General features: G+C 43.5%; 1 protein-coding gene across 2 annotated transcripts; it reads left to right on the top strand.

The window, feature by feature from the left end:
• The first annotated feature begins 420 nt into the window (after positions 1–420).
• Start1 (Steroidogenic acute regulatory protein-like) lies at positions 421–26,407 on the top strand. 2 transcript variants are annotated; one of them, XM_089548920.1, is made up of 12 exons: positions 421–568; positions 1,596–1,639; positions 3,997–4,255; positions 6,969–7,049; positions 12,513–12,882; positions 15,364–15,485; positions 17,960–18,109; positions 19,281–19,376; positions 21,392–21,468; positions 21,659–21,763; positions 23,768–23,861; positions 26,196–26,407. In XM_089548920.1, exons 3-12 carry the CDS (start codon positions 4,037–4,039, stop codon positions 26,307–26,309), a joined length of 1,428 nt encoding a protein of 475 aa, XP_089405046.1. In that variant the 5' UTR covers positions 421–568; positions 1,596–1,639; positions 3,997–4,036; the 3' UTR covers positions 26,310–26,407. The 2 variants fall into 2 exon arrangements, with proteins under 2 accessions (XP_089405046.1, XP_089405047.1); XM_089548921.1 differs by having other exon boundaries at positions 4,003–4,255.
• The last annotated feature ends 699 nt before the right edge of the window (positions 26,408–27,106 follow it).

Genomic DNA, 27,106 nt, shown 5'->3' on the forward strand with positions numbered 1-27,106 from the left:
TGTGAACGTCTATTCAGCGCACAGCACTTCAAAGAGCTTCGTTGACTTGCCGATCACTTCAGAGAGCATGCGACGTCTTTGCAAGATGCAAAATTTTTCTGTTTCGATTGTTGGGGGTCGTGTTCGCCATTGCAGGTAGTAAAAGCTGTTGAAACACGCGCCCCTCATCCATATTTGGCCGGCGCGAAACCGAAATTTGCTGACAGAACTTGCACACGACTTACACAACAAACCATGAAGATATCTGTTCTCAGCTTGTAGCCTAGTACAAAACACATCGCACTGATTCATTACAATTTCTTTTTGCTTTGTTGGCTGTAAAAGACGACATGCTCAGCTCGTGATGAACAGTGAGCATGAAGGAAAGATGACTGAGAGTCAACCGAAGCCGTATCAGCCGTATCCGAAACATATCCGGCCGCCAGGCGGCGCAGAAATGTAAACAGGCGGACTGACCGCTTGTCAGCTTATCGCAAAATTTGTTGTCGCTACGGTAGTGAAAATGAGCGCACGATCAGCATAAGTGCCGGTACGGACAACGTCTTGGCGAAATTCAGGATTCAGGAGCGTAAGTTCATAGTGGCAACATCTTGCCGCTTCGCGGGAAGCGCCTTTGTCATTCGAAAGGTTTCGTTTTAAACTCTGCACTTTTGAACTCGCCTTTGGACCTTCTGGTTAAAGCTGAAACCCCGTAAAGAACTCGTTCTTTGTCTTTAATAGGTCTCGAAAAGCTACCATCAACTAATAACCCTCCGTCGAGCCCTCGTAGCATCTGACTTGTGTCTGCTAGCTCTGTAGAAAAAGCTGCTTTAGATAACGTGCCGTGTTAAAGCTGGATCTCTGGACGGTGCTGCCGTTCCTCATATGACCCAACTTTCACATATATTCTTGCGGCTTCGTTCGTCAACAATGTCCAGTTCAAGTACGGCTTACACGGCTATCAAGTGACAGCACCATAACGTGGAGTTGTGGGCGGTGCCAAATTCGTGTTTGTCTACTCGTGTATCTCTGGAACTCGCTAGGCGTTCCAAATTGTTTGTTTTCGCGTAGGTCCACGCCGGGAAATGGCGCTCTGGCGTAGTCTTGCGTTTATTTATGGGGGATGAAGTAAACAGAAAATTCAAGTCATGCTGTCAACTGTTTTGTGACCATGTCGCGCTTGCATGCTCTCTGCAGTTCCCCCGCGAGTACCTTACCTCTGTAAACGGCCTTTAAGTGTACCATGATTTTACACGATGTTGCAACAGCTGAAACTAACAAACGGTGTTTGTTCGTACGGCTCTAGCTTGCTCAAAAAATTGTTGAAAAGCTAAGATGGACTAAGGCACATCTTAAAATAGTGCGCCGCGCTTTTATTAATCGTAGCAACCTTTCGCTTTCCTCTCGATTGCGCTCTCGATTGCACTCATTGTTTTAATGAGTGTGAACGTACTGAGATCTGCCTTTGTACTGGCGTGTGTTGTCAGTGATACTGTGAATGTGATTGCAGTGATCCAGTCGAAGGTACTTTGATAATGAGCACTCGGTACATATGAGTAATACCTGCCAAGTGCAGCCAACTCTCACTAATGGGTAACTTTTTTTTTTTTTTTCAGGCGGAAATATGCTGGCATCAAGATTCTAGCTTTGCAATGCAAAGGCATGTATTCATATTTCTGCTCTTATTAGTCAGCAGGCTGTCAATGGGCTTGAAACAACCTGCGAGAAACAAGATTGATTATTCTGATAGATGCCTGTAATTTGAAATGGCATTGCTGCTGTTGAAAATGTCAGCTATTGTTGTTTTGTAGTGTCATCTCCCAAGATTTTGATGTTCTATCAACTGTGTGCAGGCAGTTGCAGGTTCCCTGAATATTTTTCAAAGGTGTGCTTAAAAAAGCCTGATCAAAACAGAAACAGGGTATGCATTGCTTTGAGCTGGCTAAAGGATATTTTGTAAGGGTGTTGTTCACAGTTCACACGAAAGGTTCACACGAAAGGTTCATACGAAAGGTTCATACGAAAAGGAGCCATGTCATAAAATGCCAGGCTTTAGAACTCAGTGATGTTCCATGTAGCAAGCAAAAATTTCCTTACACTAAAAATCCATATTTTGGGCTCTTCCTTGCTGCACCTTAAAATCAAAATCACAAAATTTTTCCGTATTTTTTTTTTTAGTATACATTTTCATTTATCTTCCTTGTTTGTTGGCAGTAACGAAGGCCAATGCAGGGTTTTACCAAGTTTTGTTTGTTGCGTGTGTGTTTTCTGTTTTCTGTACTTCGCTGTGTTTTTCAAGCAGGGGCAGCCCATGAGAAAAGGTGCCCGCTATGACCACTTCACAGTCGCTGAGGACAAATTGAAGTTGGCCTGTATTGATAGAGAGCTGTGTTCTAATTACACACTAACTACTATCACTGATAACAGAGCAATGATAAAGTTAGAAAAGCAAAAAAGAATGAAATGGAGATACCGCCCTCAGCGGCCAATTTATTGCGTAATCTCTGGTGCGTCAACACAGGTTTTTTGGGCACGGCTATAAAAGGCTATAGGCATTCACTTCAGAACTGTGATCAAGGAGTCATTTTTTACGTTAACGTCATGGGTTTGATTTGAGTGAAGGAAAATATTTTAAATACACTTTTCTCTTCAATAAATGCACCTTTTACTGCTGGATAAACATCAGCGTACCCAGAGGGAGTGCCATAGACTCCCTTTTCCTTTTAGACTCAACTTTTTAGTGCGAATTTCCTGAAAAAGGGAAAAATCCCCAAACAGAACAACACTGATTGAACTGTGATCTGTGGCACCTAATGAATAGCTTTTTGGTGTGTACGCTGTTGCTTGAGTGTTTACAAGCTTATGTGGGCATTCTCGCACGCGACAACAGGTCTGTATTTTTATCATGCCTTGATCCAAAGTCCTGCCAGCTCCTGGGGGCATTTAGCGCGCCTTGCAGTTTGTACTCTGTGTCGTACTCCTATCTGATAAGATATCGTGTCTTCCACCTTTGATTAGTCTGCAGAAGCACAGGCACCAACTGCAAAAAAAAATATGAACAGAGCTTACCACACCATTTCTAGCTGTGCGAAATGTAACTAGGTCAGGGAAAACTTTCTGTAAGAAACTGTTACGTAGTCTGCGACGGACTTAAAGCTATATGCTTGAGTTAAGAGTAATCAAAAACTCCAGTATGCAGGCTTGGCAGCCAAGTAAAGCATGTGCCATTCAAGCTAAGGCTCTGCATATTGAGTTACACAGCACAGGTATAATAGAGCTGAAATGCAAAAGCATCCTTGTGCTTTGGATGTCAGCCGCCGCTATGGCTCAGTGGTTAGGGTGGTCAGTTGCTGACCCGAAGGATGTTGGTTCGATCCCACTGGCGGCAGTTGTGTTTCAGTGGAGGCGAAATGTTAGAGGCCCATGTACTGTGTGATGCCAGTGCACATGGGAAGAACCCCAGGTGGTCAAAATTATCCGAAGCCCTCCACTACGGCATCCCCATAGCCTGTGTCACCTTGGGATGTTAAACCCCATAAACTAAACTAAGCTTTGGATGTCAGTGCACTTCGAAGAACTGCAGCTGCTAGAAATTAATCGCGAGCCCTCCACTGTGGTGACTCTTTGTCTTCATTCTTGAACCCTCACTCTTCCTTTCCGTTATTGCACAGTTTGAGTGCCTTCTGTGAGTAAGACAGTTTACACTGCTCTTTTCCCTTCTTCATTACCATGATTATTTATGCCGCCGCGGTGGCTCAGTGGTTATGGTGCTTGGCTGCTGACCCGAAAGACGTGGGTTCGATCCCGGCCGCGGCGGTTGAATTTCTTTGGAGGAGAAATTCCAGAGGCCCGTGTACTGTGCGATGTCAGTGCACGTTAAAGAACCCCCGGGGGTCGAAATTTCCGGAGCCCTCCACTACGGCGTCTCTCATAGCCTTAGTCGCTGTGGGACGTTAAACCCCATAAACCAACCAACCAACCAACCATGATTATTTATGAAATTCACCATGACTTCAGCATCAGGTGACAAGCAGGAGCAGTGGAGTAAGGAGTCTGAATGGGGGCATCAAGCTCGTCACCGCATCCCAGTGGCCCCACGGCAGAGCCTCACTGGATACACTATGGCTCCATCAACTTGGAGGACGAAATACCAGCCGAGGCACTTAAGGTTGGCGCCTCTGTTGGGAAGAGGATCTCCCCTGTGCGGAGGTTCTTTGCCCTGTTGGCCACATTCGATGTCTGCTTCTCTTCCTTCCTCTGGATCCTCTGTGCAATGGTGAGTGGCGCCCTGTCGACAATTTATTTATTTATTTATTTATTATTTATTTATTACATGCTGTTGGCCTCTCTTTGAGGCCGTAACAGGATTGGGTGCACATATGCATGAAAAAGTACACAATAAAAGACTGCAGAGAAGGAACTTTTCACTCTCATAGAAAGAAACATGGTAAATGACACATGGTGACAGTGTTAACCGTTTTGAAAGTGGTTTGCTACCTTCGACACGAATGCTTCAGGAGTGAGCTGGCTTACAATTTCAGAAGGCAACATATTCCACTCACGGATTACATGCGGGAAGTATGAAAATTTGAATGCATCACTGTGGTATCTATATTCAGATAGATGTTTTTCATGTTTTGTTCTTGTGACACGTGTATTAGGCGTAAGCAGGTATCTAGTTTTATCAAGTTTTGTGTCGTTATTCAAGAGGAGGAACAAGAACTTAAGCCGCAACAGTCTAGCTCGTGTGTGAATTGTAGATAGGCCGGCTTTTTGTAAAAGCAGTGAGGGAGAGTCATGGCGACTGTATTTGTTATAAATGAAGCGGACAGCTTTTCGCTGAACACTTTCTAATCTATCAATATATTGTTTAGTGTAGGGCAACCAGGCAATAATACCGTATTAAGGCGAAAGCCTTTAATCTCTCATCGTTGTAAGCAGTAGTTGTCGACAGAGAATGTCACGCTTTTCAGTTGGTCGAAACGGTCGTGACGCCACAGTGTGCCAATTTCAAACGGGGCCAATTGTACTTTGGCTAGTAACCATGCAACCAATTGAAGGGACCATATAGTGATGCTCCAAGTAAGTGGGACTGAGCTTAGTTAATTGCTTAATTACCCAATTAGCCTAATTAACTTCTCTAGTCAGCTCATATAAATAAATAAAACCTAGTAAGAAATTGGTCGAGCTCGGGAATCGAACCCCGGTCTTCGGAGTGCGAGACGAGCATGCTATCCACTCCGCCATGCCAGCTCGATGGTTCGGAATGAACAAAGGTGCGTCTAGTGAATAAGGTGTCTTCGCTCACTGACATCCTCCTCCTTTCCCTTCCAGCGAGGTTTAGGTGTCCACCGAGATATGAGAGAGAAATACATTTCCTTTCCTCAAAAACCAATTTACCGACGAGCGAGGCATAGAACCGAATGGGCGATGGCGTTCTATGGACTCCTTGGCAGCGTTGCAAGACGCTCTCGCGTTCCACTCTTAGAGGGGAAGCTTAACATCTTAACCACACATCAGTGACCACACTTTAGGTCAAAAAAGTGCCCCCCCCCCCCCCCCCCCCTGAATTTTGACGGGTGTCCACCGAGATATGTGAGACAGTTACTGCGTAATTTTCTTCCCTCAAATACAATTTTCATTTTCTTCATTACGGGCCATCTTTGTCTTTCTTCTTTCACTCCCACTTCCTCCCTTCCTCTACGGTGCGGTTCAGGTGTCCACCGAGATGACAGAGATTTACTGTGCCATTTCCTTTCCTCAAAAACCGTTGCGTTGAAACAGCAAGGCATCGCGCCGAACGGGTGGTGGCGTTCCGTGGACTCCCTGGCAGCGCTACAACACGCTGTCGCGTTCCACTCCTAAAGGCGAAGCTCAAGCTTAAGCTTAATTAGCAGTTAATTAGTATTCAGGCATTAATCAGTAATTAACCATTAATTAGTGATTTGTCATCACTTAGTAATTAGTACTCAATTACATGTGACGCCACCAGTACCACAGTAGCACTGAAAGTGGTGCGGAAAACGCTTTCGCCTCTACGCACTTTAGACAGTCAAAGTGCCCCCTGAATTTTTCTATAACTGAGCGGACAAGTGAAATGTAGGCTAACAGTTTTGTTTCAGGTGAAGCAAGTCGAAGGGAACGTCTTATGGTATAAAGCGTGGAATGGGCCTTTGTGAGTGTGCAGGGCTTAGCTGGCTTAGTGGTGGAGTGCTGGGGCAATGCTTTGGAGAGTTCATTTTTGGCACTATCACTTCCATTGTATACTGAGTGGCAGCAGCATAACAGGAGCTGAGAAAAAAATGCATCGGCGAGCACATTTCTCAGTTGAATGTAACATGGTTTTGGAGTGCTTTGACAATGCAATATTGGAAAATCGTGCCACATTGTAAAACAGTTCAGTGGCAGCTTTTACAACATCAGCTGTCGTAGTAAATAATTCATCCTCGAGATGAATTTCCTAGGTATAAAAATTATTCATTTGGAATACTGGAACTATTGCATGTGCCTGTGCGTGTGTGTTTTATTATTATATTAGAGTTAAGTGGTTTAAATGGTTTCAAGGGTAGAAGTTTAAAATGACCTTTGGCTAAATTTTCTGTATGCCATGCTGAATGACTGTCATGAAGAACTTTCATTGCACTAGAATATTTTCTGAAATGGCCTGCTATTACTACGAGAATTGAATAAGTATTTGTTCTGCGCACCTAGTAAACTTCAGTCAACTTTTAAAGATGTTTGGTATCTAGTTGTGACAGGTGATATTTAATATATCCTCTTATGAGGACAATTGCTCTGATTGATGTGAACTTTGGTAAACTGGTGCTAAAAGCACTTCTTGATTTCCTGCTTGGAAGCCGCAAGATTCTATGCAGATAAGTTCGCATGCTAGTTGCTACAGATGAGGTGCAGTTCTTGCAAGGCGGTAGTGTTGAAATACCAGAACACCAGGTGTGCGAATATTTTTTGCTCTTATTTGCTTGTTTCAGCTGCAGTACAAGTCAGTAAAACTAGTCTATGAGAAGGAAATTGTTGGATACCATATTTCAAGTTCCTTATTTGACATGTCTGTGAGTACCAGTTTTTTATCTTTGCTATAAATATGTGTTGCTATTTTTTGAGAAGCGCTGACACGTGTGGGACTGCTTTTTTTTTAGTGAGTTGAAATGAGCTGCTGGCAGCCCAGCCCTTCTGAGTGCTACTTCTAGATGCTTTTTTTTGATGCCAAGGCAAAAGTAGAGTGCACCATTGTCAGCATCCATAGAAAACACACGGGAAATTTCAGAAGCTATAGCGTGTCTAATTGTGCTTAATTTCTTTGTGTGGTTTGTGGCAGCGTTTTCTTTGTAGTGAATAGAGGAAATGTTGAGGATAGATTTTATTTTTGAAGTTTCATTTTTCTTTTTCAAATAGGATGTAAATATCTTGAAAAATTGTGCTTTTAGGTTTTCCGGTCTTTCCTATCATATCAAAATTTCATCCGCAATGTTTCCTCCCTTTTTCTTTCTCAACTGTTAAGCCTTAATTTTCATCCGTATAAAACTTATTGTTTGCGATTTACAGGCTTCGAAAGTAGTGTATTTTCTGTGACGATTTGAAATTGATGCCATATTTAACTAGTGCGACGTGGCTCCATCTTGTGTCAAACTATTTTGACGATACTACACTCTACCACCAACTTCATGTTTGGGCAGTATTTATAAAGTATTTCTGCTTTTTTTTTTCTTTTTGCTGTAACTTGTGCGATTTCATAGGTTGTCAAGGGTCTCGGAAGCCCATAAAAGAAAGTTAAATGCCCCCCCCCCCCCCCCCCTTCCTTCCGCCGCTGCCGCCCATCAATAAGGCATTGTTTGCATTAAAACTCAGGTGACTTGCAGGGGGATGACACTGTATTCAGGTGGTAGAACAGCATTGTTCGCACCCCAACACAGGTGTGCAATAACTCAGGTGGCAAGTCAAGAAGACAGGGGGGGCAAATACACCTCACAGGAAGCCCTCCAGCCTATGGCATAGACTGTTATTAGTCGCGGTTAATCCCATTTCACTGAGGCACTTGTGATTCACCATTCACCTGCGATTTCACACTACTATACTCGCGGACAGCTATCCATGGTCCCCACGCCAGCAGGGGGAGAAAGGGCTCATTTCTTCCTTTTCCTGTCTAGCCTGTGCTGCAGCTGCGGTATTCGCCACTGCTTTCATGACTTGCATCTGACTATAGATGGTGACGAATGCCAAACAGTGACTCGCAAGCGAATTAAAAAAAACGTGCCTCGAGCTCCGAACTTATAAACCCAGAAAATGTCAGATCAGCATTGAAACGTCGGTTCTGTAATGAATCATTGGATGAGTGTAACTCCTTTCTCTCTAATCCCCCTCTCGGCCAGGCAGATCTCTGCCGAAATGTGCACATTGTAATCAGTCCAGGTGCTGTCGACTGTGTGCATGGGTGTGCCCTCTGCAGAAAGCAGCTTGTGGGTTTCTGAGCTCTCATACTCCAGAAAACACCTCTTCATAGTGTAAACAGTGTGGTGTCAAAGGGGTGTGACCTGGCTGATAAAATCGAGTTTTGCTTCTGAACCAGTTTCACACGCGTCACGCATTCCCCAGTCACCTTTATTCTCACGATTAGATTAGATTAGATTCTCACTATTAGAGCCACCTCGGTATGCATTGCATCTAGTCGCACCTGCACCATGTCACCAAAAGTATCATATTTCAATCAGAAAAGCACTCAGAAGGGGTGCTATAGATACAGAATGATAGAAAAAAAAAAGCATACACATGGCAAAGCAGCACGTGTAATTAGACTTTCCAGGAAACCAGAGGAGGTATGGAGTGTTTGCTTGCAAACCCATGTTGGCATGGCGATTGGTCGAAGACATTGTCTAAAGGGCCTCCTTTGAGGTTTGCTAGCCTGTTTTTACGTACAAAAAAAAGCACTTTTGGTGACGTGGTTAGCACCCGTCTTTCCTTTGTAGATCGCTATGCAATTTTTATTATTTAAGAAAGAAATGAACCAGTAATAGCTACTTTGTTCCAAAAAAGTAAGAACTCACTTAAGCAATGGCAAAATTTGCATTCAAAGTCACCATGCACAGCAACAGGATGCTCTCAGTGCTTTTGCAAACCGCACTTCTCATCCTTTTATCCAGCTTTGGTTTTGTTTCTTTGTGAAATTATAAGCAGTGAAGGAGACATGGAAGAAGGTATTTCTGCTGCAAATTTATTTAAATATTGTTACTAGGTGAGGACAGTGGCACGAAAAAAAAGACAAGCAAATTAATTTGGCACTAGAACACTCTTTATCAGGCTCGCTTGCATCCATAAAGGAACTGAGCAACTGGGCGGCTGTAGCAAAAAACATGCCTGGCGATCATCGAAGAAAAGGAACCTTCAAGAAAAGGCGCTAGAAGGAACTCCAACAATCTTGAAGGACAAAGAATAGGGACAAAGAATAGGTTGGGGCAACGAATCTTGAAGGAGGAGGAAGTAGTTGCTCATAGCTGCAATCATTCAAGATAACTCTACCTGTGTAACAAACAAGGTGACACAACCGCACGCCGACGTTTTGAACACGAACAAACAGTACAACAGTTTCACAGCATTACTTCCCTCTCAAAGAAGCATCAGTCGGGTGCTTTACCGAAAAGTAAGGTCAACAAAAACATGGACAAAGCAAAATAAACGCTGAGAGCGCAAACACACAGCATCCATCAGCGTGCATGATAGGGGTTCAGGAGCACTACGTGTGCAATTTCTGGATGCACGTGACACCACTGGCTTGCTGTTCTTCCCCAGTTCCCCAATTTGACAACCGATCTTGTATGGGCCTGTGTAGCGGTGCAAAAATTTCATAGTCCGCGGCGTCAAATCGGCATCCACATTCATACATGGTCACCTGGATTGTACTCCGTGTGGCGACGGTGGAATACGCTGATACGGAATAGCCGTCGGAATATGCAGTGGCCTCAAGCGAGAAAACGTGGTCAGGTTCGTCACGTATTAGACGTATGAAATGCCGCGGGGGAGGTATGCCCAAGGCATGTCAGAAGGTGACTCACAACTATCATGATGAAGTTAGCGCCAAAAACGAGGGCCAAAGTAGGAGAGAAGACACAACACGAGCGCTTGTGTTGTGTCGTCTCTCCTACTTTGGTCCTCGTTTTTGGCGCTAACTTCATCATGAATAAGATTCAACTCGCCCAACTTTCCACCTTACTACTCACAACTATCAGCTCTGGTTAGGTGAAACCGCTGCTGCTCTTTACTGCCTGCAGAGTAATGCCACTCTGTCATTGTAAATGAATTTTTGCAGAAAAGATGGGAGGGAGCTTGGGGGACCCAAACCAGAAAACGTACTTCACCTGGCGGCAACTGGAATGGTGCGCTACTGTAAAAAGTTCCATTCTCTGACCCCAACCCCCTATTTTGCTTAATGGCAGGAGAAGGGCTAATCTTTTGTGCTTTGGTCCCCAGCTTTGGCCACATATTCACAGAAAGTTCTCAGCTGTACTTTTTGTTTGCGGAAGAAGTAATACTTTCAGAAGGGTGGCGGATAGAGCTAGTTGGTGCAAGTATGACGTTTTTCAAAGCGCGAAAACAACACGGGAAAAGAAAGAACAGGCAAGGACGAGCACTCATCCTTGTCTGAAGTAATACTTTCATGTCTTGGTGCTATTTGCACACCTGGAGGGGGAATAGAACTTACCTCATTTTGTGGTGCGTAAGTGCTGCCATCTATCGGCACAAAATGTTCTAATCCGAGTTTCCTTTGAGTGGTTCTAACTTTCTCATGCCAAGTTGACTGACAAGGACTTTTTGATAAGGGCTGGCTGCCTAATCAAGTTCTGTGCTAGACGGCTATATGTCGCACATCTTTGCGGGCAAAAAAAAAATGCTAATATATTGTATCATACTTACGGGTGGAAATGCTAGAAACACTGTTTTTGGTGCCTCTAAATTGCCATGGGAACATCATAAAATTGGTCATCTGTGTGCAGTTGGATGCAGTGGTTTAGAGGTAGCCTTTAACAACATTTTGATCTGCCGTCTGAGATCTCTGTATGTATTCAAGGGGACTCAGTCGAGAAGAGTCAGAATCTGGCAGATGCATCTGGAGTCCAAAACCCTACACTCCAGCGTACTTCGTAGCCCAGGTATAACTTTGCCACAAAAAAATTGGTTGTTGAAATTTTGAGTGTTTGTCTGAGGCGGCAGTAATTACTCATTCCTACCAAGTCACTTATAACATCTCATTGCTACAGTGAGCATTGAGCTATAGCCTCACGCTTCCTACAAAATAGCACAGGAGTGTGTGGAGGCTGTCTGTTGCTATGTGGTGGCAGGTTTTCTCCAGAGAGTTGATGACACTGGCAACGTGCACCATGGCTGCCTGCATTGCGTGGTGTGATATTACGCAGCACCTCTACGCACAAATTCTGACAGTATTGTATGTGCCCTCAGGTGTATGATGCGTGCCTCCTGTGTGTCACACCAGCTAAAGCATTATGGTGTGTGCTTTACAGCTTTCCCACAAAGACTTAAGGGTGAAAAGATGGGCAGGGGATGTGCATACCTTTAAAATTGGGCCTTCATTTGATGAGATGCTGGTGTCTTGTAGATAGCACGCTGTGTTTTCACCTCGCATATGATGCCAGTACCCCATGAGTGGAGGGTTCAGCATGGGTAGTGCATTGTGCACAGTGTGCTACATATATCGGGTGTCCCAGCTAAATGTAACCAAACTTTTAAAAAAGGCCAAGTGTCCTAGTTGAGTGAAACCAACTCAGGGTTGTTCGTAGTCGCGTGGCTTAGTCTTGAGTATTTTTTTCGCTCTTCGAAGTTAATTAATTAGTTAAGTTTAATTAGCTAACTTTTTAATTATTGACTTCAGGAAGAAAGTGTCAATGAAAAAGTTTTAGATCGCCTCGAAAAACCGCTAGTAGTGTTGTTTCCGTCAAGTTACGATTTACGTAGCTTCATTTATTGGCCCTAAAAGAAAGTTGTCACGTGACCAGCTGCTCGCTCACTTCTCTGCCCCAATGTGCACCTAAAGTCTCATCGAAGAGAGGACTTCAGAAAAAATGGATTTTATTCTTTAAGGCACGTCTTGGGACATTGAAGTGGTACAGTTTTCATGTGGAAGCTTTTTCTTATTGTGTGAGTTGTGGTTAAAGGCCGGTAAAAAAACTACTTTACGTAAATATTACTTTGCTGCAAATGTCCCAGTAAGCTGTTTCTCAAAGCCATCTACAACTCTTCCATTGACTTTTTGTTCCTAAAGTCAATAATTAAAAAATTAGTTAATTAAGCTTCACTAATTACTCAACCTTGAAGAACGATAAAAATACTGCAGACTAGGTCACGCGACTCTAAACAACCCTAATTTGGTTTCAGACGGCTAGGACACCTTGTGTTTTTTAAAAGCTTGGTTACATTTAGCTGGGACACCTGGTATATATGCAGTATGTTGTAGGTTGCGACATGTAGTGAACTACAGAATATGAAACCATCATGCATCCACTCCCCAGATCCTCTCCGCGCTTCGTTTCCTGGTGCTGGTCGCCGCATACATTGTGTTCCGGATGAGGCACTGGCTTCCAGTGGCACTGATGACGACGCTCAGTGGTGCCGTCGTCATCTGCAAGACCTTCCTGTACGACTGGCAGGCCCTGGCCGCAAACTCGGGCGTGCTGGCCGGGGTGCTGCTGCTGGTCACATCGTTTGTGCTGCCCTGGGGCCAGGCCTGGTTCCTGGACTTCCGGGTCGTGCCGAGCGAGAACCGGGCCTCGCATCTGCTGGCACGCATAGTGAATGATGCCTTCCCCCCCGTGCCATCTGCTCTTCGCGAGAATGTGCGCAGCGAGGACGGTGGCACCACTTTCTACTCGCCCGACAGTGGTGAGGCCCTGAAACGGGATCCGGCAAGTGCATGCATAGTGGAATCTCAATGATACAAACACGGTTGATACGAATTTCAGAATGATATGAATTTGTAAAATTTCCTGGTTGGAATGCCTTGTGTACACGCCAGTCACGCGGTACACACTGCGAGCAGTGAGCGGTGATGTGTGGCCGTAAATAAATCCTATCAGCCATAAATATATCTGCTTGCCTGCATTTCCCCGGTTTTTGCACATGGATTTGGTCCGTCTTAAATTATAACAATATTTTTTTGTGACCACATGAGATTTATATCATCAAGACTATTTTTTATGACATGCATAGGTGGTAGTCTGATATAGTTGGGTTTACTGGTGTGACACATTGCTGCACTTCAATTGCTTAAAATCGAGTGAAGGTGTCTTCTCGATGGAGGTAAATTGCTAGTACGCCAATGTGTTGTGCGATATCAGTGTATGTAAAAGATCCTCAAATGGTTCAAATCGATCTGTAGCCCTCGACTACCGGGGCGCTTTCTCTCTCCTTCCTTTCACTGCCTCCTTCATCACGGTGCAGTTTGGGTGCCTGCTGTGAGCAAGAGAGTTACTCTTTCTTTGCTTGTTATAATTATCCTTTTTATTATTTTCATTGGTGATGGTTGGTCTTCCTGCATACAAAATCCTAAAATGCCGTCAGGGTGACATAGTGTAAAGACGATGTTTTCTTGGTTTGAAAAGTAAGAGTGCTAGAAGTAGTATATAATTTTCGCTGTCATGTGAATGAAGTTGTGGGACAGTGGGCTTGAAAAATGAGAAACAACACTTTGGTGCATAGTGTTCTTTGCATTGCTGAGCTGGAATAAAATGTTCAGATGTCAATGAACGGCGTGGGAGGATGGGGGAGGGGTTGCTCTGGGAGACTTGCAAAAAACTGTGAGGGTGCTTGACAGGCTTTTATGAGTGTAATGCATTTATAGTAGCACATTAATCAAATGAATTATCTCCTTTGATTTGGACAGTCATTGTTTTGCTGAAATGCAGTTTTAAATTAGAGGAGATGATTCGTTTGAACTATTCACTGCTAGTCCTGAGTTGTAGTTGTGTCCTAAATATCTGTGCTGTTGTGTGCCAACAAATACTACAAATGACTACTTCAGATGGGAACTGTATTGCTCGTAAAGGCCAATTTTTCTTGGTTGAATAATGTTTTCTAGACAGCGCCAGCTTTAAAAAGGGAGGCAGAGAAGCATTGGAGTGCTGAACACTGTTCAGACAAGGAAATTTAATTTGCCTTGTCCCAGCCCTAATGATGACGATCTCCCCACTTTCTTTTCTTTTAGTTTTTATTTATTTATTTGGTACCTCAAAGGCCCCTAGCATGTGATCAGGTATGACAGCTGAACACCGATGGTCTCGACTGCATTCATGAAATGGATGGGGTTGATATGATGCATAGTGTCCAGTGGTTTTCATTCGAGTCCCAAGATGATATGATGAAAAATGATAGGAACTGAGTGGTAAGTTCTTGTAATGGGGATATGACAGCCTTGTGATGGCTAATTTGGTTGGAGAGGCAATGGGCTGATATGAGTGATGCTCCTAAAAGTGAATAATGAAACTTATGAAAGAGGCACAGTCGAGAAATTTTCTCTTTTGCTGCAGGTTTAGGTAAGTTGGCTCTGAATTTCAAAGTAGGCACACTAGTGTGATATGAGCAATTTGAATAAATTAAACTGATAGCACGATGTTGTATTGCTTCTAAGGTTAAAGAGGGGTCAGACCAGTGGGGATCCCATATTTCTGATGCATGTTCTAGTTTAGGACGGACAAGTTAGGCAGAGCAGCTGTGCAGTTTATGAAAAGGCAGTATGAGCCAGTGCATTAGGGCTTTAATGAAGCAAATGTGTTGTCACCTGCATACAGTGTTCGGGGCATAAGTTTAAGGAAATTCTGGTTTGTGTTAAGGTTTTGTGCACAAGGTGTGTTAAGCAGTGTATGTATTATTTATTGTTGAAGTGAGCAAGATCCCATGTGATCAACTGTGCACTGTGGTGTGCATTGGCATCATCTGCAAAGTGGCATGTGGCTGGAAACAGTATCCTATCATGCATGCACTTTTCACAGACCACACCTTTTCATGCCTCAAAAGGCTGTCTGTGCTGAGCTTAGGATGCAGTGTCCAGCGATGCCAACACACACTGAAGTGTGCAAGTACTGTGTACTCTAGACAGATGTGTGGAGCACCAAACTAAAATGTATTGTAAAGCAGGGCAAGAGGATCATTTCAATAGTAAGCAAACTACTCCCTGTTCGCCTCCATTTCTTGAGAGTTGTGAAATCAGGGATGTTGAGCTCTTGGATAGTTGCAGAAAGGTGCGCTGTTTCTGTAAAAATGAACTGTTTGTGACCGTTGAAAAAGAATGTGGGTGTGCTTGACTGGGCATGGGCAAGTTTTGCTCATCTGTGCGCCCTTGTACATTCGTTACCTACTTTATTGCAGGATCTGAGAATGAATCCCTAGCAGGAGATGACGTGCGGATCCGAAGTGATCTTCAGCTACCTCATGACCTGCATGTCAGATTTGAGCAATCTGAGGGCACTACGAAGCAGCTAGCACCTGAGGTGGGTTTTGGTTGCACTAGGTGGTAGTGCTCTTTTTTTCTTTTCTTTTCAGAGTGAGTGGAACATGTGTTGCGGTGCACGTGTTGTTATTGCCACACTCTTTCCCTCTACCGTTATTCCACTTTCATACAAAAAATGACAGGTCATGCTCAGCAAGAGCAAGGTTTGAAGGCGCTAGCAAGCAGTTGGCCACATTTAACGATGAACCACTGCAAGCACCTTTTGTTTGCCATTGCAGACAGTTTCTTTTATTTACTCTTAACTACTGCTGAACCACTGCCACCACTGCCTTGTTCGCAATGCATCATTCTTTTTTTTTTTTTTTTTGCTGCTGCAGCTGCCTTGCCGCACAGACTACTTTCACCTCTGTCCATCAAGTAACACGGCACTCATCATGGCTGAGATGTTCTGTACTTGCACATGGCTGCCTAGTTATCATTTCACCTAACAGCGTCAAGACGAGACAGTTGAGAACCTGCTTCCTAAAGGGACATGGACGACAACTTTATCGAAATACTGTGCTCAGTAGAAATTTATTCTCTGGTTCTTTCTGGATGCGCTAATGTTTATCCAGCAGCAAAAGATCAATTTATGTTCGAGAGAATTTAATTTAAAAATTTTTCCACCACTCGATTTAAGGTCGTTGCAATTTCATCCAGGAGGACCATTTTGAAATAAATGGCAGTGTAGCATATGCAACAGAGAAAGACGGGCTAGTTGTGGGTTTGAACTGGAATGCGTGATGGAACTGCGCAAACGAAAAAAAGGGCTGGGGAAGGAAACAACGAACCACCAATTAACCTGCCTTTCTCTGTTGCATTACTTTCTGAGTTCATTGGGTGCTATTTGTCTCTGGGGTCTGCATTGTCTCTGGGATCTGCACTCAAAATTCAGTGTCAACACACTTGATTCCTTGCGAAATTGGCAGTGGTGGCGACATTTGTATTTCATTTTTTTATTCATTTCAAGCTTATAAAAGCTCAGTTTTCAGTGATAATGGTCTCTTTGCGATTAGAACGCAGTAGTCTGTGGACACAAGACAACTTAAATTTGCCCTCAGTGTTCCTTTTAACATATTTCCTGGGACTACATGGTTCGGCCATCGTAACACTTGCAAATATAGTTGCGTATCCCCAATGCTAGTGTGTGCATATTCAGATGTAGCATACCAGTCTGCCATGTTTTATTGGTGTTTCTACCTCTGCCATCGACTTAACTTCGTGTACTGCAGATTTGGGTACAGTATACTAGGATAGACTAAATCGAATTAGGAGGACACTAACCTGGTTCAAAGTTCATTAGGGCAGACTTTTCGGCAGTGAACCATGCTTATTTTTAGGTATTCCTCGGTTTACCTTGGCAACGGGCGGCAACAGCAACGATGGCAGCTGTCATTCTATTATTACTGTATATTGCCACATCTGAGTACTGACCGAATAAGTCAACCAATCTCCAAGTTGCGATGCACATTCGCTGCGAAAAGCAAACAAACAAACAAAAAAAACCCCTCTAAACATAAGTTGGTGCTCCTCCACCCCCTGCAGCTCTAGCCAGTCACAAAACGATGTCTGCAGCCTGCTCTTCAGTGCATAGTTCTTCACAAACTCATGCTCACTCACATTTCATTCACTGATCTCGTGTGCAGTCACGAACTTCTCTGAGCGCTTGGCAATTGACATACTTTCTGTGGGATGTTGACATCGTGGCATGCGCACATGTTAGGACGCATCAAAGCAACGGCAACAACGGTGACGACGTAATCGCAAGGCCAACTGTTGGAGGCTAACAGAGATCAAGGATGACAAAACAGCACATGTTCCGTATTAACATGTTGTGCCCAGACTGAATAGCGTGGCGAGTGGCAAAGCAAACCGACTAACTGCCATCTGCTCGTAATGGACTTGCAGTGTCGGATTCCGGCACTACGCATGCGACGCAAGCTGCGCACTCGCCGGAAGGTGATGATGATGATGATGAAGTAGGGTGCCCTGATCAGCACCCATCAAATGGAGCCACGAGCATCAAGGCACCTTATTATAAAGTTTGCACTCGTGCTGTGGCACCTGTCATTCGTCCGGAAAAGCGATGCCAGCGTGAGCATGTCAGGGCATCGGTGTGATCTAAATTATCAATGATGAAAACGATTCGCACACATGTTGAGGTTTTTTGGACATCGAGCTGTGTGCATCCGACTTGTGGGGCTTAGATTGAATTATCCTAAACCTTTCACGTGCACAGATACGCATGGACGGAGTGTGCCACCGCCCGAGGGTAGGCCAGAACAGTCTTTGCCCTGCAAATTGTGCAAATGGGTCGGCTGCACAGGTGGATCACCCATGCCCTAATTCTGGATGGTCATTTTGAAAAAAAAAAAAAAAAGGACTCTGATATGCTGCATTATGTACATGTTACACTGCCTCGCAAGGCGTTGGCCGGCGCTCACGCCTCTCATACAAGTCTCCATTGCTTTCCAGGAGCGCTCATACAAGCGCAAGGCTGAGGAGGCTCTCGACACTGCTCTAAAGATCTTCCATGAGAGCAACTGGAAGACCGAAAAGATGGACCACAACGGGGCCATTCAGACCTGTCACCATTCCAAATTTGGCAAGATCTACAAGTATGCGGTACGTCTCTCTCTCTCAGCACACATTTCGCCTTTCACTAGGTCCTTACGAAAAGCTGAGTTGACCTCCTAACGACGGTTCATAGTTGTATTGAAAGCCTGCCAACTTTTAATCATGTGTTGTGAGTCAAAGCATGGCCTGCTTTCCAAGTGAAGGGCATGCTGCTTGTTCTTTGAGGTAGTATCCCTGCCTCTTGACAGTTCCTCAGTCTCATGTCTTACCAAGGGTTGAACTTGGCTTGACAGCTTACCAACTGGTTTTAAGACTTGTCAGGACGTTACCTCGCATTTAAAACAGACCTGTTGGCTGGTGCGGCACTTTTTGTGTACCTACTCTTTGTTACGAATCAAGACAGGTTTCGGTGCTTTTGCACTTGCCAGGAGAATAACGGGAATGACTAGAGCTGTTTTGCTTTTCTAGAAACAGACAGACAGATGGCGCTTTGCTAGTTGTGCTTATCTCAAATGTGCCCAACAGGAGACTGCTATCTGCTTCTTTTTTTTTTTCTATATTATGGTAAGACTTCTGAGGCTGTTGCAGCAAATACAGGAAAGCCTCTTTGATACATTCCTGATTCATAAAATTTCTTGGTTCATATGCTCAAAATTGCGGGCAATAAAAATGTTCCATGGAGCTAGTTTTTTTTTGCTGATTAATGTTTCCAGATAGCACAATTTCATGGCAACTACATCAGAAATTTGCACAAATTCTGGTCTTATAGTAATTTGAGTGACCAACATTAGATGCACAAACATGCATGCAGCACCTGGGGGCACGCGCTAGCTGAAATGCAGCTTCAGTTAGCGCTGAGTGTGCTGCAATCCATTAGCGACAGGACACTATGTGCGCGTGATATTGTATATTCAATGTTTCTGTGTTGTAAATATGTGCAGTGGTCGCTTGCGCATGCCTAACATTTGGACCGTGCCTGGACACTCGTGCGGGAGTGGTGCAAATTTGTTATTTTTATATTTTTGTAGACGATGTAAATAGTGTGTAAACTGCACAAGTGCTCTGAATTGATGCAGTCTGAGAAATGTGAAAGACTGAAAAGCTCTAAACTATACGTTAGGTTAAATTTTGAGGCTGCTTTTGGTGTGGGTTCATAGCTGCAACTTTCTTCATGTGTCACATGTTCGAAAGAGCCCCCTATTTTCTTTTTATATTGCAGGGAACACTTCCAGCACCTCCAGAAACTATTTTGGACATTCTGTTCAACAAGCTGGAGGAACAGGTTCTGTGGAATCCATCAGTGAAAGAGGCCAGGGTATGCTGTTCACTCCAGCTGTTAGGCATGGCACCGTTTATAGAATGTTAATTACCATTCACATTAGTTCAGTAGTAAGTTGTTGTGGTAATGTAGGAGATGAGATGGACACTAATAGAAATAAGTATTAACAGAAGCAAGAACCTATGCTAGGCTGATTAGCTTTCTTGAATACTTTGTGTTTTTTCTGCTTAACAATGTGACTGCTTTGCTGAGGAAATTGCCTGCAGATTGTCTGATTTCCTCCCCATTTTCACCTCCACAAAATTCCAGTGGCGTTCGTTACATCATTAATATTATTTATTTATTTATTTATTTCATAAATACTGCCGACTGCCCTTTGGCGGTCAAGGCAGGAGTGCACAAAGAAAAAAAAAATTTTACAAAGTAGTAACAACAAAATAACAGCAACAAAGGGCGATTACAGTACGAGAACAAAATTCAATAATACCAACGGGAAGCAAAAAAGTACAGGCAAATCATCCGACGTCAAACAGACTAAGTGAACAGAATAAAAACAAGGAAACCGAAATACACTGTGTACTAGACGCGCTACTGCGATACACGAGCCGAAACAGCAGACAAGAAAGATTCTGAAGATACCAGGTTGGTGATATCTCTTGGCAGTCGGTTCCATTCGGAAATGGTGTGTGGAAAGAAGGAACAAGAATATGCTTTTGTTCGGCATCGTGGCATCAAGATAGTCCTTTCGTGTTTGTTACGGGTGGGGCGTGTTGTGTTGTATTGCATGTAACTCTGAAAATTCAGTTTTGTTTTATTATGTATGATATTGAACAACATTTTTAGTCGGTGCTGCTTGCGACGGGATTCAAGCATGGGAAGCCCAGATCTGTTGAGCAACCCAGATACCGAGACCTGCCGACCATAAGCGTGATAAATAAACCGGAGTGCTTTCCTCTGGACGCCTTCAAGAATTTTTATATCCGTTTTTGTGTACTGTGCGATGTCAGTGCACGTTAAAGAACCCCAGGTGGTCGAAATTTCCGGAACCCTTTACTACGGCGTCCCTCATAGCCCGAGTTGCTTTGGGACTTTAAACCCCAATAAACCAAACCAAACCAAACATCAATAATATGTCATGCTTTTAGTGAATTGGACAAAATGATGAATCTTTTGGCCAGTCAAGGATAATGGGAACAAAACTGATTTTCCTGCCTGTCACAGGGTCTTTGTTACAATATCTACCAACAGGTCGTGCCACAATACTTTTTGGTGCCCTTCGTGTTGATGCCATTCTTTCGACATGTGCTGCCCTGAATGTTCTGAAAGGGTGAAAACGACCCTGGGAGCTGGTGCCTGGTTTGCACTTCTGAAGCTGCTGTGCACGATTGTCTGCAGCATGCAAAGCGAGCAACGCTTCACACTTTCTTAGCAGCATGCAAAGCGAGCAACGCTTCACACTTTCTTATCTCATTAGCATTTGTACTACTTTCCTGTTTCTGTACTATTTCAGTGGTAGTACAATCCGTTGAGATAGCGTTGCATGTAAAAACAATGGGCCAAGCGTGCGTGACAAAAAATTCACTTGGCCAGGCACAATGACCGGTAGCTGAACTTAATATTACTCTTTAGTGTTCCTTTAAGTAGCAGGATACCTGTTGAATGGTACGGCAAAACAGCGCTGACGGACGGGGCGGAAGAAGATGAGACAGACACATGCGCTGAACTAACAACCAAATGGTTTATTGCGAAAGAGGGGTGCATTATAAAGCATAGAAGGGAAAAACTGCGGTGCAAACATGACAAGGCATACATACGGGATATCATCAATGATTAAGAAAAGCGATCTCCTGTGGAGGATACCGGTGCGGAGAATTTATGCAATCAGTGGTAAAAACGGTGTGTAAGTTATTGCCGCTTTACATCACGGCTCAGTGCTGTTTGATGGGGAGTCATTACACACGTGGTGGCCTGTGGAGCAAGTTTCAAGTTACATGAGAGTGAAGTCTTGTTGTCATTGATCTTGCTACATTTTTCCTTTTTTTTTTTTGCAGGTTATAGAGAGCATAGACAGCCAGACAGACATTGTGTACATACTTTCAGATGGTGCGAAAGGAGTCATTTCATCCAGGTACGTTTGTCCCATGCTGACTGGCTGGGAGGTCTTGACCGTTGAGTGAAGAACGCCCACTCTTTTTCACTGATTTGCTAAAAGCATTGCCGTTATCCGAGACTTCAGCGTGGTTTGCTGGAGAACAGCAGTCTTTCTCTGTGTATTTTACTACTTGTCAGCATTGTTTGGAATGTCTTGTTGTTTTCAGGGATTTTGTAAACCTGAGGATGTGGCAGAGACGAGGCGAGTCATACTTACTGTGTGCCATCAGCGCTGAGCACTCTAAGCAGCCACCCAAGAAGACGGTTGTGAGGTCAGTGCCCTTTCATAGAAACATAAAGGAGCAAAACATACAAAGCATGCTCACAGCAGCCCATTGCAGTGGCCTGCTGGTGTCTGGTGCATACTGTGTGATCGTAGTGATCCGCTTCATCGCTTTGAAACACATAGTGCTTTTAATACCATTGAGTAAGTTTTAAGGGTTTTAAGGACCAAAGCGCACGTCACAACTAAGGTAAAAAAAATTTATTTGTGTGGACATTGTTACTTCAAGAGAATCAGGAAGGGGGCATAGGCCAACAAGTGTCAGGAGTAGAAAGTGGTTCGTTAGATGGCTGAACTATGAAGCAACACAGCTGCTGATCTAATATGGTACTAAATAGCTTTGAATTACACTAAGCTATTTGCAAAAGCCCATGCAAAAGTCGCACGACTAAAACTCATGTTTCAACTAATAAATCGACATCTAAAACTCGACACTGCTAAATATATTTCCCTTTCTGAAGCAAGATCAACGCGTCATAAACATTCGCATACATTAAGTGAGTATCATTTCCATACTAACTACTTTAAAAATTCCTTTTTCCCACTAGCAATTCGAGAATGGAACAGCCTTGATCCATCTATTACTAACTGTTCATCATTGACAAAATTTAATATTGCAGTTGAGAGTATGTCATGTTATTAGTTATTCATTCCTGGTTGCTTGCGTTCTGTTATTATTATACCCATGGTTATTTGTATTTTTTATGTGTAAATTTTTTTTTGTCAAACTATGCAGTGTTACATAAACTAAACACCTATACTATGTTAATGCCGTTGCAGTGTACGATTATAATATTTACTGTTTACTTATTGTCTGCGTATTATAACAACTAGCAATGTTTCAACATTTTGTTGTTCTTTGTATAATACTACCGACATTAGCCTTATTTTATGCGTTGTTTGATTGTTTTCGTCACAGCTCGGTTGTATTTTCGTTTTACCGTTTGTTGTTTTTCTTAACATGCTGACCAGTTGAATGTTCCAATTATGCTTGACCGCGTTCTGTTAACCTTACTAAGCCCTCCTGCCACAATCCCAATTGGGATTAGCAGTATTTGTAAATAAATAAATAAATAAATAAAGCTGCCCATGGTGTACAGTTTTTTGTGACAGCATGGAACGGCCTCTTTTAATTCCCTTAGCATTGCTGCCTTGCCCTACTCTTGTTTAGTTAAGGTGTTTCAATCTCTAAAATTACTGCTGCAGAGTGTTTTGCCAATCTCTACCGCATTTGGCTGCTTCAGACAACCCAAGTAGACTCATATATTGCTTAATTGCATAGCAGGCATCGGCTTCCTAGTTCATGGTTTTAAAAGCCTCAAACGTTGCAATTAGCATGGCATATGTGCAGTTGATGGAATGTGTGCATCATGTGGCTGTCTATACAAAAAGCCTTATACCCCCCCAACGTTTCAAATTTTGATGCCTTTTCACTCATCATACTGAAAATGGGGAGTAAGTATGATGGATGCCGTCGTCGTTCTTTCGAAATAGAACTGGGTTCACCCTTTGCACCATTTATAATAAACCAGCTTAGGTTTTTGACAATTCATTGTGGACGATAAAAGACTTTTCAAAGTATGAGCAATGCGTTTGTTTTAACAGTAGCATAAAGCTTATTGCATTGTGACTCTTCTTGGCTACAAATCACGCAGCTTGAGGTTTATCATCTAAAATTACTGCCATCATTAATGGTTTTGCTTTAGTTCTCTAGCTTTAATGAGCAGTCTGGCAAGTACAATTAAAAATTCCAGGTGGTCAGAATTATCTGGAGCCTTCCACTGCAGTGTCACTTCGGGATGTTAAAAGCCATTAAACTAAACCAAACCAAGCAATTAAATAATCGCCATACTTGCACGTGCACACAGTAGTCAATGTAGAGGAATGTGGTGCCCTTCAAATTTTTCACAAATGGTTTACTCTTGTCTTTTGCTGTTGTGCTCGTTCTTGTAGTATGGTAGTCACAGTATGGGTGCCAACTCTCACTTTACAGAGGTGAGCAGGGACCCTTGTTGTATATGCTCGCACCTTCAGACACCGAGATGCATCGCAGCAAATTTCAGTGGCTGCTCAACGTAAACCTCAAGGTAAATTGTTTGGCTCCAAGCGTTTATGCCTGCGCAAAGAAAGTATGCATAGATGTCTAAAGTCGGCTTTGCACACATATTTTGTTCATATTGTTTAGTAGTTCGCCAAGACTTGCAGGCATTGTTTTCAGAGAATCAAAATTGTGTTTTGTCCACTTGTGTAAGATGCTCATATTAAATCAAGTCTGCGTGCCATAAGTGAAAAGGACTCGGCGCCAAGATCAGCTTTCTCTTCCTGCATATGAGATGTCCTTCTCCTGGCCTGCCTAATTATCAAAATCATCAGGTGTCGAATGAACGTCTGCTTCGCCCGTCAGTGCTCGCTAGTCACCTTTTTCTCCATACCAACTACACCCACTACATAATATGTATTATAGCATTATCTCTTCTGTATCAACCACATTTCTTTTTACTTGGAATCTGCTGTCTAATAGACCAGTGCTTGTCTGTGGTATAAGTCAAACGTCTTGCACTTTCATCTTTGCTTCAGCTGGGTATGATGAACTTGCCTTATTTACTCGCATAATGACTCCAACCCCCCCACCCCCTCCCCCCCCCACTTTTGTTGTTGAGAATTTACTTCTTTTTAAACCTCATATATATATATATATATATGACAGAAGCCAGCAGCCACAGAAACAAAGGGGTACAGGGGATTTTTTTTAATTTTTTTATTTATTTTGTGGTGTTGATGAATTTAGAATATTACTGAATATGTTATCGCTTAAAGCTAATTGATAGAAAAGCATAAAAAAAAACAACCACATGCTGCCGGTGGGATCCGAACCCACGACCTCCGAATTACACGTCCGGTGCTCTAACTCTGAGGTATGGCAACGGCTGTCAAACCTTCTGCTTTCGGGGGTATTTATGTTTACAAGTAACCTAACCTTGAGAGTGTTCATCAGCACCACCCACGTTCATAAGCGGCGGACGTAGAACGTCCCGAGTAACCGCAGGTGTGACGTAGAACGTCATCAAACGGAGAGGGTGGAAGCTGCGTGAGAACCCTGTTATGTTTCCTATGGCGTCAAGGCTGCCAGAACCGAGGCTCTCGCTAAGCATATGCGCACCGCACCTCATGGCATTTTGGTGTAGGCAAAACGCAAAAGCACCAGTGTGCTGTGGGATGTCTGTGCACGTTACCAGGGGTCAATATGCGCACCGCACCTTATGGGCTGTGGCATTTTGATGGAGGCAAAACGCAAAAGCACCAGTGTGCTGTGGGATGTCTGTGCACGTTACCAGGGGTCAATATGCGCACCGCACCTTATGGGCTGTGGCATTTTGATGGAGGCAAAACGCAAAAGCACCAGTGTGCTGTGGGATGTCTGTGCACGTTACCAGGGGTCAATATGCGCACCGCACCTTATGGGCTGTGGCATTTTGATGGAGGCAAAACGCAAAAGCACCAGTGTGCTGTGGGATGTCTGTGCACGTTACCAGGGGTCAATATGCGCACCGCACCTTATGGGCTGTGGCATTTTGATGGAGGCAAAACGCAAAAGCACCAGTGTGCTGTGGGATGTCTGTGCACGTTACCAGGGGTCAATATGCGCACCGCACCTTATGGGCTGTGGCATTTTGATGGAGGCAAAACGCAAAAGCACCAGGTGCTGTGGGATGTCTGTGCATGTTACCAGGGGTCAATATGCGCACCGCACCTTATGGGCTGTGGCATTTTGATGGAGGCAAAACGCAAAAGCACCAGTGTGCTGTGGGATGTCTGTGCACGTTACCAGGGATCAATATGCGCACCGCACCTTATGGGCTGTGGCATTTTGATGGAGGCAAAACGCAAAAGCACCAGTGTGCTGTGGGATGTCTGTGCACGTTACCAGGGGTCAAAGTTATTCCAGAGCCCCTCCACTACGGCACCTCTTTCACTCCCACCTTCCTCCCTTCCTATATGCACAGTTCGGACCTCAAAAAACAATTTTCCTATTTTTTTTTTAATGGGCCAGTGCTCAGCATGTTTGTTTTTCCTTGCCGTGATTGGCCGGCTCTGGTAACTACTGCAAAATCATTAGATTGCGTCGTGGTACAGTAGGTACATTTTAAAGCGAATGATGCTAAACACTGGTGATGCGAACGTGAGGATGCAACTTGTTGACTACTTGTTTTTGTTGACGGACGGATGGAGAGATGTATGATACAAAATTTCTACTGCTGCAAAAGAATGTCAAATTTTTTCCCCCACACTACCCCCAGATCGATGTCAACTTTTCTGGAAAAAAAAAAGTGGGTTCATTACGCCAGTAAATGACAACTATGGCAACAACAGTGACTTATGGCCTTTCATAACACTTTTGTGCCTTTTTTTGTCTTGTGCAGGGCTGGCTCCCTCAGTACATAATTGACAAAGCAATGGCAAAGAGCATGCTGGAGTATGCTGATGCACTCAAAGCTCATCTCAGCAGCCTCGCAGAGTCTCAGGACATCATCTGAAGCAGTCATCGCATATACTAAAAAGCGTTTATTTTTTTCTGTTTTTATTAAGTCACAAGTCCCAAAGTGAATAAACTTTTTATATTATTTTGATGAGAGCTGCTGTGGCTGTGACACATTTTAACGTTATGACTGCCCTGCTGTGGCACTCGACCGTCAGGATGGAATAAAAATTAAGCGAAAGCTGCGAATAGTGCTGCAGCAGTAGTTGAGGTGTCGACACAGGCAAGTCATTCACTAGATAACCAAATTAATGGTGTTAAGGGGGACACTGGTCTTGAAAAAAAATTATTAATGAAGTCACAGTTACGAAATCTTCAGGACATATGCATTTTTCTGTGCCGATTCTAAATATGTCATTTAATTTCATGTAAAACAATTCCTTGAGCACTTATGCACTTTTTATGCTTGTATTTTGTTGAGAGTTTTGAAGAAAATTTGCCGCGGGAAACTCGCTGAAATATATGCCATTGTGTTCTCTTGACACCAAGGAATACAATAAGGGTGAAATTGTCTTCCTGCCTATCATAGAACTTAAGTTATAGAGTTTTGAAGTTGTCGCTTCAGAAATGAGAAGGAAAATGTGTATTCCTGGGTGTGAAGTGGCAGCTTCAGTACCCTATTACAAGTTCTATGAGAGCCAGGATGATAATTTTACCCTTATTGTATTCCTTGGTGTCAAGAGAACCCAATGGCATACATTTCAGCGAGTTTCCTGCAGCAAATTTTCTTCAAAACTCTCCGCAAGATACTAGCATAAAAAGTGCATAAGTGCTCAAGGAATTGTTTTACATGAA

This window comes from Amblyomma mixtum, chromosome 6, assembly GCF_055824585.1.
Source record: "Amblyomma mixtum isolate Tamu chromosome 6, ASM5582458v1, whole genome shotgun sequence".
NCBI classification, from domain to species: Eukaryota; Metazoa; Arthropoda; class Arachnida; order Ixodida; family Ixodidae; genus Amblyomma; species Amblyomma mixtum.

Coding starts and splice junctions, on each gene's coding strand:
- Start1 (XM_089548920.1), top strand. CDS start 4,037: ATGGGGGCATCAAGCTCGTCACCGCATCCCAGTGGCCCCACGGCAGAG. Junction 4,256..6,968: donor TCTGGATCCTCTGTGCAATG/GTGAGTGGCGCC, acceptor TGCTTGTTTCAG/CTGCAGTACAAGTCAGTAAA. Junction 7,050..12,512: donor GTTCCTTATTTGACATGTCT/GTGAGTACCAGT, acceptor TCCACTCCCCAG/ATCCTCTCCGCGCTTCGTTT.